The sequence below is a fragment of the Polypterus senegalus genome, chromosome 1 (genome assembly GCF_016835505.1).
Source record: "Polypterus senegalus isolate Bchr_013 chromosome 1, ASM1683550v1, whole genome shotgun sequence".
Taxonomy (NCBI): Eukaryota; Metazoa; Chordata; class Cladistia; order Polypteriformes; family Polypteridae; genus Polypterus; species Polypterus senegalus.
In genome coordinates, this window is record NC_053154.1 from 100,130,333 (window position 1) to 100,142,934 (window position 12,602).

Sequence of the window (12,602 nt, forward strand, 5' to 3'; positions counted from 1 at the left end):
TCTCATTCATTAAAATCTAGTTTGCAAAAAAAATAAAATAAAAGGGAAAAGACAGCCACCAAGAGGCAAAATCTGATTTAATTTCAACTTCCATGTTCTCTATCATGCCTTTGCTGCTTCGACTGTTTTTCCACATTCAGCTCCACATGCTTCCACACACTGCTCCTTTGCATTAAAGACATATGCTGGTGTCTGACACTTCTTCAAGCACATATTATATATACAGGCCTCCACTGCATTAAGATACAAGGTATTAGTCTCATGAGGTATGAGGTGCAATGGTTGAGAAAGTAGAGTTGTTCTCTGCACACACATTCTGTACTATATGGTGTGATGTGGCCGGTGAATAAGAATACAATTTTGCAAAACCATATGGACAATAAATCGATGCCCTAGAATAAGAGTTATTTTTAAAATGGCTTAAAGGGCGTCAGGTGTCCAATGCACAGAAGGAGATTCACCTAGGATGAATATGAGACTCTGAAGCACAGTGGTGTTGGGGGGCCTAGAGCATACATGTTCAAGCCTAAAGTGACCCATAAGGTACAGTCTGAACTGTTCAAGGGAGAAGGGTACATTTTTCCAATAAAGCAAGTTAAATTCCTTCAACAGTTCAAACATTCAAGTGCCAACACCCCAGAGTGTGAAATGTCCATAAGCAATTGACCAAAACTGTAGGATGTAATGTGTCTGCTGGACAAGAGCTTACGTTTACCATTCCCTAAGATGCATGGTGCCCAGTGCACAGAGGTAAAAGCTAATGCCCTGTAAAGTGTCCAGTGCTTACAGATACAGTTGTCTATTTGTTTAAAGTTGAGATGTCCACTGCACAGACCTACACACATTCTGTATTCTAGTATGTTAATTATCCGCTGCACAAGTGTGTAACATCCTATAAAGTATCTAGTGCGCAGAACCTCAAATATGCACTCGTCTAAGGTATAAGACTCCAAGAGTAAAGTACTCAGGGGTGAGCAATGTCCACAGTAATCAAAAATAAGAGGTGTCCAATGCACATACAGTATATACAGTTGTCTGATACTCTTGGTGTGAGGTGCCATTTTACACAAGGGTTCAAACATTTATTGTAATTTTCTAGATTGTAAAAGCATACAGGAATTCATGTCTACAATGTCCTATTGTCAAAGTACTTTAGGGTAAACTTTATCTACTTCACAAAATGACAAGGGTCCATTGCCCAAAGCCTTAAGGTGTGAAGTGCCTAGTGAGCAAGGATGCAAATGTTCAATGCCATGTAGAAGTGTCCAAAGTACAGGTACAAGTGTAAAATGCTCCACAGTATCATGTGTCTATGCATAAGTATATTATTATTCCAGTATTTTAGAAAAGGCGATGTCCACTCCACAAGCACAGAAGCATCCATTGCCCAAGCAATGCAGTACCCAAAGCCCTAGAGTGTGAAGTGTCCATTGTTATGTGGTATGTGAGGTTTTCAGCACAAAGGGTGGAAGTTTCCAATGGCTTACAGGTGCACCTGTCTTTTTCCTTGAGCATTGAAGGTTGTTGATAAGTCCACAAAGCATCTACTTTTTGTTGATCTCGTCTATTGCCTTTTGTGGCCATTCTTGTCTTGGATGCTTTGTCACTCTGGGATTAAGCAGGCCGACTCGGAGATTCAGTTCCGGCAGCTTCACATAAAACTGGGCTGCTGACTTCTTACTGTCTTTGGCACTAGAGTCTGTTTTCACTGGCACTGCCACATCTGCCTCTCGTGTCCTCTTCCTATACTGCTGAACCTCTTCCCCTTCAAAATGAAGCAGAATGGTGTGGAAGCTGCTGCTTTCCAGGACTTGGGGACTGAGAGGGAGAGTCTGAAGCGATGGTCCACTGACCCACTGAATGGAAGGAGTGTAGCTGCCGTGTTTCACAGGAAAGTCCTCAGACAAGCAAATCTGAGGAAGCTTCAGCACTACACACCTACTGAGCGAAACATTGGGCTGACTGACTTCTGGGAAATTCTTTGTCTGTTGATCTGATTCCTGCTGTCTCCGCTTGCTCTTATGTAGTGTCAACAGTCTCTGAAGGGGAAATGGTTCAGTCACCACGGTCACTGAACTATTGCTTTCTTTCCTTCTTTTTTCCACCTTTCTTTTCAAAGGGTGGCTACTGCCAACAAAGGCCTGAGAGAGTTTAGGACTCAGAACTGAAGGAAACTCCACCAAAAGGTCAACCTCAGGTAGTTTCAAAGCAACAGGCTTCCTGGGAGGGCTCTCAGACCTTCTGAAACTCAGGATCTCAGCAGCCTCAGATTGCTCAGCAGGACCGTCCACCTCTGGTGATGGAAGCCTCTTTGAAATAAAGGCTGATGTCACTGGGGTGCTGCATGGCACCAGTGGAGGCTCCCAGTCAACGTCCAGAAGTTCCTGGTAGCGCTTCCGAGCGGCCATGTACCTGGCCGGGAATGTGCCCCTCCTCATGTGGGTGCAAGCAACAATGCAATAAAGAGGAAAGCAAAGGCAGTAGCCAGTAGGCCAATATTCTCCTTCACATCAGGAACTGCTCATCTGTAGCAAAACAAAAATGAGAGAGATGGAGAAGATGCACAATAGTAAATATGAATAAATGTGAACACTAGCAAGTGGGGAAGCCATGTATTCCAATACATTTTTCTGATAAAGTTTATCAAGTTGAGGGTCTGCACTTAACTGGTTGAAAGGAAGGAACTAATACTGTACAGAGTGGCAGTCCATTGTAGGGCACACATTTATGCTCACTCATATAGGGATCAATTTAGAGATGATAAATCGACGGAACAGACAAGACTTTGGGATATGGATAAAACACAGTCCCCTCCAAAAGTATTGGAACAACAAGGTCATTTAATTTGTTTTTGCTGTGTGCTGGACACATAAAATCTACATGTAAATACAGGAGAATAAAAGCTGAAACTCCGATCTCTCCTCTCATATTCATCTTTTCATCTCACACACAAATGTCTTCAGTGCACAGCAAAAACAAATTAATTGAGCTTGCTGTTCCAATACTTTTGGAGGGGACATTACTTGAGAACCTGGAGTAAAATTATCGCAGATGTAAGGAGCACATCTGAGCTTAACAAAAATGGTGACTGGGTTGAGAGTCAAACTGTAAATGGGATGGCAGTTCATTCCCCGACATGCTCAACAAAAATGCCAAATGCACTCACAAGGGGTCAATGTACAATTGCCATTAATATTTTCTTACACTTTGTGACTTTAATCTGCACCCTACAAAAAGGTACAGTGTTTTTCTATTGACTCAGTAATATGGTCAAGTCACCGATGCTAGGAACATACATTATAGGGTAATCAGCCCAATTTTAGGCCCGATTCAAACCTTCTGACAATCATAAAACGTGTCCGGAGTTCAAGAAGGTCTTAAGTGATTTTCTTCCCAGATTATTCTGTAATGTAAAAGGCATAATGAGTAATCTTAACATCCCCAGTTTATTCACAGGCCATTTGGAGCCTTCCTGATTTCAAATCATAAATAATAACCATGTTCGATATTTAAAACTACAAATCCAGTAGTATTGGTGGAACACGGCAACTTTGTATGTGAAAGACCAAGAGAGTGACAAGCAGAATTACTTAAATAAATATAGTGCAGAGGAAGGGCGCTCTTTCTCCTGAACAAAATGGGCTTTCCATTTTTCTTCTCAATCTTTTCCTACAGAGCAACACAAACTACTGCGGCCAGCTGCACTTGAGTATTATCTGACATTTGTTTTGAAGTCAAATTTTGCAAGATCCTAGGTAAGGAGAGTTGTGACTCTCAGTTAAAATTAATGAGAAATGTTCTTTTTGGAAATAACCTTCTTGTGAGCGTGCTGCAAAATCTGAAGACAGACTTGATGAGAAACCAAATGGTGAAATATGTGTTTAAGTGTGGGTTTCTCACATTTTCTACACTGGTTTGATTTAAAAAAATGTTCCAGACACACAAGGCACAATAAGGCATATAAATGCAAGGTAAAAATAGTCATGTGCTAGTTTAAAGAATGATAGGCAAAGGAGGCAATAGGCCCAAACTTGAAGACGAGGCAAAATCATTCATTCATTACACAGCAAGGCAGCACCTCAGTCACCTTGTATACTAAAGCAAGCGATCACCTCAAGACCCAGGACATCCATTATTTTTCAAATGTACAACTTAAATACTTGGGCAATATGAGGAGAAACATTTTAGAAGGCTGATGTTCACCTTTGAGTTGGCTTCCAGAACACAGTGAGTGTGGACAGGAGCAGCCGAGGTCCCATTGTCATGGATGATGACTCTACAGATCATCCTCTTCTTAATTCAGTCATACAAACATAACATTTCCAAATTAGGTAAGCTCTACTGGCTAGTCAAAAACAGATGCCTCATAATGTGCTCAGTTAACTCTTTCAGGGCTGATGTCAACTTTTATAAAAAGGAGGAGTTGACAATGGTAATCAACTGTAATCTGTGACAAAACCAACTGTTATGTTTTAGTTGGACTCTCATTGCTAAAAGGAAAGTTATCTTCAATGGTTTGACCAAGATTTCTGGCGCTCATGTGAGTAGCAAGGTGCAAACAACGGCAAAAATGTCACTGACATAATGGTGAGAGATCAAAGAGAATGGGTAAAGCAAAATACTCCGTGGACAAAGTTTTGCCTATTATCTCTGAACTGGACTATGACTTGTCGGACTCCGATTTTGATACGAGTGATCGAAAACACATGTACGGCTCCAGCTTCAGCTTACTGGTCCCCAGCTAATTGTGGTGCTGAACAGGTTCATGTAGCTGACACACCTATGGCACTTGTTCGCCAGGAGGACTGCCACTTAACAATGATCAGAGGTAGAAACCAGATTGCAATGCACTGACAGCCTGGCAGCAAGCCTGCTGCACATTCTTGGCAAACTGGCAGCCACAGCATGCAGCAACAGAAGTTTTACGTTGATTTCTGTATGAAACCATTGCTTTCAGAAACTATGTTTTTTGGAAAAAAATATTCAGTCCTCAAAGAGTTAAATTAGTTTTGTCTTCTGAGAACACTACATTGCATGCTTTATTCACCTGTAGGTTAATTCAAGCCATGCTTGAAGACTGATATCTTTTGGCTGACCTGGGAGCATCTGGGAATTGTCCAGGAAAGCCTGAAGGCTGTTGGTGATGGTATGGTGACCTGATCTGCTGCTGTTGTCACCACAGTCCTCACCAAGCAAATCAGATCAAAAGTCAACTAAAAATATGTGAACCACAGTAAAATAACCACAGGAAGGATAGAAGAATAAACCACAACTGCTATTTGGCAGATAAACAAAGCATCACCAGTGATGACAGTTGTCAAAAACTTCACACTCAGGAGTAACTTTGCTCTCCTAATTACCTTGTTCTTTACAATGAAAAGTTAGGAAATACCCACAGATATGGTGCACATCATGTAAATATGTGCAATTTGTTTCACAAATTTTACATTTTTGACACTAGGCATCATAAAATAAATTCCAGCAAAGTAATTTTTTTCAAATTTAATCAGTGAAAGATGAGCAAAAATATATATACAGTTGTGTTCAGTAGTCCAATATCACTAACCTGATCAATCACTCTTTTTGGTAGAAATTATATTTCTACATGGCAAATAATTTACTAGTAGGTGTAGTAGAGTATTAGAAAATTAACTGACTCAACAGTCACGACATGCATGCTGCTGATTCTGTGTAATTGAATCATTAATTGATTCAAGTGTTCAAAATAATAGCAGTGTAGAGTTCAATTAGTAAGGTCATTCATTCTGTGAAAAATAGGTGTCAATTACAGCCCTTATTTTAGGAAGGAAGGCAGCAAATGTTGTACGTGCTGGTTATAGTGCATTTCTCTCTGAAAATTTGAATAAAATGGGTCATTCCAGACATTGTCCAGAAGAAGAACAGCGTACTTTGATTAAAACGTTGATTGGAGAGGGGAAAACATATAAAGAAGTGCAGAAAATGATAGGCTGCTCAGCTAAAATGACCGCAAAGTCTTTAAAATGGCAACCAAAAACTGAAAGGACGTGGAAAAAACAGAAACAACCATTCAAATGGATCGAAGAATAGCCAAAATGGCAAAGACTCAGCCAATGATCAGCTCCATAAAGTTACCTCTGAGTACTGTTACAATTAGAAGATGCCTATGTGAAGCCAAGCTATCGGCAAGAAGACCCCGCAAAGTCCCATTGTTGAAAAAAATACATGTGCTGAAGAGGTTAAAATCTGCTGAAAGAACACATTGACGGGCCTAAAAAGAAATGGCATAACATTTTGTAGAATGAAAGTAAGATTGTTCATTTTGGGTCTTTGGGCCGCAGTTTGTCAGACGATCTCCAAACACTGAATTCAAGCCACAGTACATTGTGAAAACAGTGAATGGTGGCACAAGCATCATGATATGGGGATGTTTCTCATACTATGGTGTTGGGCCTATTTATCGCATACCAGGGATCATGGATCAGTTTGAATACCTCAAAATATTTGAAGAGGTCATGTTGCCCTATACCAAAGAGGAAATGCCCTTGTAATGGGTATTTCAACAAGACAACAGCCCCAAACACACCAGTAAATGAGCAAATTTATGGTTCCAGGCCAAAATGATTGACGTTATGGAGTGGCCACCCAGTTCCCGGACCTTAATCCAATAGAAAACTTGTGGGGTGACATCAAGAATGCTGTTTCTGAGGCAAAACCAAGCCAAGGGCTGGAATACCTGTTCACAGGTGCCAGAAGTTGGTCGACTGCATACAACACAGATGTGCAGCAGTTCTCAGAAACAGTGGCTATACAACTAAATATTAGTTCAGTGATTCAAAGGAAAGCAAAATCTTGAAACATTTTTCAGTTTATACAATGAATGTTTGAGTTTGTAAAGAAGAATGCGGACACTGATATTTTTTGAACAGTCTAATATTTCCTTTTCTTCACAAATTTGATCAATTTTTCTTCATGTTTTGATTTTGAATAGAATGTGCAGTATTCCCAGTGCATTTGTGTGTATGGAAATAAAAGCTATTATATGGATTATGTGCTTTATTCACTTCTTTAAACACACCGCTCATTATTCTGAACACAACTGTACAGTGGAACCTCGGTTCACGAACGTCTCGGTACACGTACAACTCGGTTTACGACCAAAAAGTTCACCAAACTTTTGCCTTGATTCACGACCACACACTCGGTATACGAACAAGCCAGTTTCCCTTTAGGTTTGTACATGTTCAGTCTCTTCCTATGCATTTCCTGTGCAGCAAGCGAGCAAGCAAGAGAGAGAGAGCGACACACACACACACAGGCACGCGACACACACAGAGGCGCGCGAGACAGAGGCACACACACAGGCGCACAAGACAGACAGAGGCACACACACACAGGCGCACGAGACAGACAGAGGCACACACACACAGGCAGCGGGAGACACACACACACAGGCGCACGAGACAGACAGAGGCACACACACACATGCAGCGGGAGACACACACACACAGGCGCACGAGACAGACAGAGGCACACACACACAGGCGCTCCAGAAACGTGAAAGAGACACACACACATACACACAAAAGAGAGAGAGAGAGAGAGAGCGAGCGAGCAAGCGAGAGAAGGCTGGACGCATAAGGTAGAAAAGGCTTGTTTTTGTTTTCAGTTCTGTTTACAGCGATCGGTTCATAGCGTGCATTGTGGCAATGTTACTTTTCTTGGTGGTTTATTAAATTACGGATTTTTCAAATGTTCATGTTTTTCCCTGTGCTTAAAACTCATTATACTCATTGTAGTGTTAGTTTTCTCTGTTGTTCAAGGTTTTCTCAGTGTTATTCAATGTTTTTACAGTTAGTTTACTATTACACTGTGCATTCTATAGTACAATTAACTATATTTGTGCTTAAAAACTAAAAACATATATATTTACATACAGTTCGTACGGTCTGAAACGGATTAATTGTATTCACATACAATCCTATGGTGGAAATTGCTTTGGTTCACGACCAAATCGGTTTACGACCAGAGTTTTGGAACAAATTATGGTCGTGAACCAAGGTTCCATATATTCTAAATTATCACATCCATACAAGAACCAGAGATATAAATACCAATAGTAAAAGCCACAGTTTTGAAAAATGAACATTAACTTTGAAATTTAAGTGAAAAAATGTATCTGGAGAAAACAAACCACCACATGTGGAGAAGAAGCAAACTCTACGCTGACAAAACTGGGACAGGAACTGAACTCACATCCCTAAGTCCATGATGAACTGCAATTGATGAACTACAATGAGCCACCATGATGCTACAAAAATGTGTGTGCATAATAAAATAAAAAACCAAAACCCAAAGAGGATTTGTATTTACTGTGAACCAAAGCAAAAGTATACAGCATCTAGTTGACGTTTATAAATTTGTATTTTTACTCCCTACAGCAGTGGCTACTATTTTATAATGAAATGATTTTTAACAAATGGTATTATTTTAGATGTTACTTACGTTATGTAGTTTTTAATGATGGCCAAAGAAAAGTTGTAATCCAATGTTTTCATGCAGAATTGAAATGACAGATATCTGATTTTATAGGTGTCTATGGTGACCAACGCTGGAGAACAGGAAACAATATCAAAAAGCCCATGAAAAAATCTCACATTGTGTCACATAATCCTTGTGTCAAGTCATTCAGTCGTACGCTCATTACATCAGAAAAACTTTTTATTAAATATTTTTAAATAAATCCGTTGTCAGAATATATTGTTCATCTTCTTATAAATAAAACCTCAGACATCAATCCCATGACAAAGTAGTTTGTTCCAGATTTCTAAAATCTCAAAATGACAGAGATTCCTATAATGATGTATTAATGTTCAAAAATTGTATTATGGGTAAGTGCCCTGTTCTGTAGCTATGATGTAACTTAAATACGTCTAACTTCAGTACAGCTAGTAAAGTAAGTGATGACTTCAGGTGTTAAAGAACATGAAATCTGCAAGGCAATTTAAAAAAAGTTAGCCTTGGGGTTAAATGTGTAGAACACCTCAGAAGAAGTAATCCCAAAAGAGACATTTCTGTATCACCTACTAAAACTACATCAGATTATCAGCCCACCATAGAACCCTCCAAAAAACAGCAGAAGGTAACTGTTAAAAGAGTTTAGTGATTATGTGGGCCACATACACCAGAACTAAGCCTGTTTATCCTTTATAGGAAATGCATGTGTGAGCAGCTGCAAAGTGAACTCAGAAATTGTAGATGAAGGTGAAGGGAGTAAGCACAATTATATGACACGGTCACAAAATAGATCAATATAAACCAAGAAATGAAATGTAAAATGGGTAGGCACAGAAATAAAAGTTAAATAGAGAAACGCTAACCAAGGAAAAAGTGAAGACCATAAACATATTAGTCTCAAACATAAAACAAAGGCAAACCATTAAGTGGGAGGGATGAAGGAGTAAACAAATTTAAATGGCAACATATTCTCAAAATTAAAGAGTAAGTTCTTTACACCAGCTCAGAGAAGCATGAAAGTTTCTGTTAGTCTACAGTTCCCCAGCAACTAGTGCCGTACCCCCAACACTTAGCACCTTTACTAGTAGATCAGGGGTTAGCCTGTATTGACTGAATGACATTTTTTAATCCATGATCAGAAGTTAGCCTTTATAGGTTTGAGTGACATTTTTAATATATGAAATGAAACAATCTAGAGATCTAAACTAATTTTACAAAAAAATGAATCGTACACTAACTTAATTCTGAAGTGTCAGAATTACAGGTACGTATAAAACCTTTCCATAGACAATAAAATAAGCCTACAAACATTCCCTTCAGCTGTCACTTTCTACAAGTATCCTAGTATTATTTGCTGACATATACATGGAAAATTTAAGGGCACACTTGCTTTTTAATTACATACACAGCCATGCTGCTGTTGCTCTTCTAGAATTTCAGACTTACTGTTTTGTTGTTCAGAAATGAACATGGCTTTCCAAAAAGCATTTTTTTTCTTTATTTGTCCCTGTGTAACATAAATCATGAAGTCACAATGTTAATCTTACCTTGTCGTTGATGTGCTTGCTAGAAGCCGCAGACTATAAGAGTCAGCTCCTTTTGACTCATCCTAATCTAATGAACACTGATGCACCACATTCAAAGACTGGCTAGTCAATCACCTGTGTTTTAAAGACCCCTGCTTTCTCAAATTCACTCTTGCTTGTTTTCTTCTCAGTCTGCTAAATCACTATGAAATGTAAGAGGAAGCAGACAGAGAGGAGGAAATGTCATTTTGAATTTGTTATAGCACACCCAACATAAGGATTGTGTTCACGTTTGAGGTTGTTGGTTACGAGAAATAAACACACATCCAGTAGAGGAGGACGCCTAGGTTCTCAAAAAGCTGGCACAGTTCTGGTTTAATATCAGTGTGTCTGTTCCCTGAGTCGAAAGGCAACCTGGCAACAGAGCAGGGCAGTACTAAAACATCTAGAATTACCATGTGCAAACATGTCAGTCCTGAAAAATCCCCTTCAACCACATCTGTCAAACTGGGTTTGCATTTGTTTACACAAATAGTGCTATATCAAAGGTTTGCAGATAGAGAATGAAGCATTAATGCACAGAAAGGAGCACTGCCATTGAGTAACATATGGCAGTTCGCACTTTGAAGGACTGAGACACAGTGTGAAATCAATCACACTACTCTGACGATCCGGTGTTACTCTGACCATCCTTTAACAAACCTGTTTAGCACAGAGTACCAAAACAGACTCTATACAAAGACAAAAAACATGCAGATTCAAGGACAATATGCTAACTGCGGCAGGGAATACTGACTACCGTGGTATCCTAGACATTCAAAATATAACCTAACTGCTGGAAATTTAGAAATGTCTCTGAATGCCCAATGCTGACGGATTTCAATCAAACAAAATTTTGAATTAGAAACCTATTGTTATTGTTAATGGGCAGCACGGTGGCACAGTGGTAGTGCTGCTGCCTCTCAGTAAGGAATCCTGGGTTCACTTCCCAGGTCCTCCCTGCGTGGAGTTTGTATGTTCTCCCCGTGTCTGCGTGGGTTTCCTCAGGGTGCTCCGGTTTACTCCCACAGTCCAAAGACATGCAGGTTAGGTACATTGGTGATCCTAAATTGTGCTTGATGTGTGTGTGTGCCCTGCAGTGGGCTGGTGCCCTGCCTGGGGTTTGTTCCTGCCTTGCACCTTGTGCTGGCTGGGATTGGCTCCAGTGGACCCCAATGACCCTGTGTTAGGATATAGCGGGTTGGACGATGACTGAATGACTGTGAATTACTTTTTTCTGTTCTTTTATCTCCATCAGAAATTTATACTGCTATATAATTTTATTTCCATCGATCCATCCATCCATTATCCAACCTGCTATATCCTAACTACAGGGTCACCATGACAAATGAAAATTTTGGGGACTGGAAAAGATTTCTTATTCTTTGGTAGACACTCGGTGTTTCTTTGCTTTTACCAAATGAACACCACAAGTGGTATAACATTAGATATTCCACTGTGGGGAAACTTTATTTTTTATTACATTTAAAAAGTTTTCTATAATTATGTTTTCTTTTTGTTTATGTTACAATATATATACACACACTTGCATTCATACGCAAGAACATGTACAGTATTTGATATTATGACTGGTTGTTCAATTACCTCACGACTTCACTTGTAAACAGAAACTGTCTCAATTTACTGACACGAGGGCCAATAGTCTTCAGTTATACTGTTTGCCTTCCCAAGTTGTATGTCTCCAAGACATGTAAAGCCGCTAACCCTCTCAACAGCACCCATACCTAAACCTCAACTCTCTTTCTGATCTAGACTAGAGTATGGTCTGCTATGAGCATTTTACTGATTTTGCAAACATTAAGGGGGAGATTACTTTGCTGGCATCACTGACAGACAGCATAGATGATGTGATGGTATGAATCCACAAATACTGATGTCTGCCAGTTAGGAAGTCTAAAATCCAGTTATATAAGATGTCATTAAGTCCTAAACTGGGGAGTTTGGTGATCAGCTTTACTTCTACAACAGTGTGCTAAGCTACAGCCCACAAATGGTCTGGACAGTATGGAGTGCAAGACACATGGCACATTCTATGGACAAAAGGTGATCATGACTATCTGGAATATTCTATTTAATGTGTCCAAGCACCAGTCTCTCAAAGTACTTCAAGACTGGAGTAAGTGACACCTATAGGCATTCTGAGAGTCAACTTTTAATTTCTTAAGCTCTGGGATAATTCTCCTACTGAAGCAGGTATGAGCCACAGGTCACCTCAGTAAAATAATAAACAACTAATGATGTCAGCTAATTGATCACTACAACAAATGTAATTGGACTAGATGGCTTATGAAAATTAACCCAATTGAAAATCCTCCTTACAAATTGCAGAGAAACTAAAAGATGAATCATGTGGTGCAGTAGGCAATTAAATGGAGCTCTTCTGAAGAGTGCAATACTCTGGGCAACATTCTGCTCGGAAACCTCGGGCTTTGGTACTCGTGTGGTTTTTATTTTGACATACAATACCTACCAAAAGATTGTTGCAGACCACATACACCATTTCATGCAATGGTATTCGCT

General features: G+C 39.7%; 1 protein-coding gene across 2 annotated transcripts; it reads right to left on the minus strand.

The window, feature by feature from the left end:
* Positions 1–1,060: 1,060 nt before the first annotated feature.
* LOC120518053 lies at positions 1,061–10,129 on the minus strand. Of its 2 annotated transcripts, none has more exons than XM_039740623.1 (2): positions 10,044–10,129; positions 1,061–2,525 (listed from the first exon to the last, which is right to left on the minus strand). In XM_039740623.1, exon 2 carries the CDS (start codon positions 2,436–2,438, stop codon positions 1,545–1,547), a length of 894 nt encoding a protein of 297 aa, XP_039596557.1. In that variant the 5' UTR covers positions 2,439–2,525; positions 10,044–10,129; the 3' UTR covers positions 1,061–1,544. The 2 variants fall into 2 exon arrangements, with proteins under 2 accessions (XP_039596557.1, XP_039596568.1); XM_039740634.1 differs by lacking the exon at positions 10,044–10,129 and adding an exon at positions 8,485–8,536.
* Positions 10,130–12,602: the final 2,473 nt, after the last annotated feature.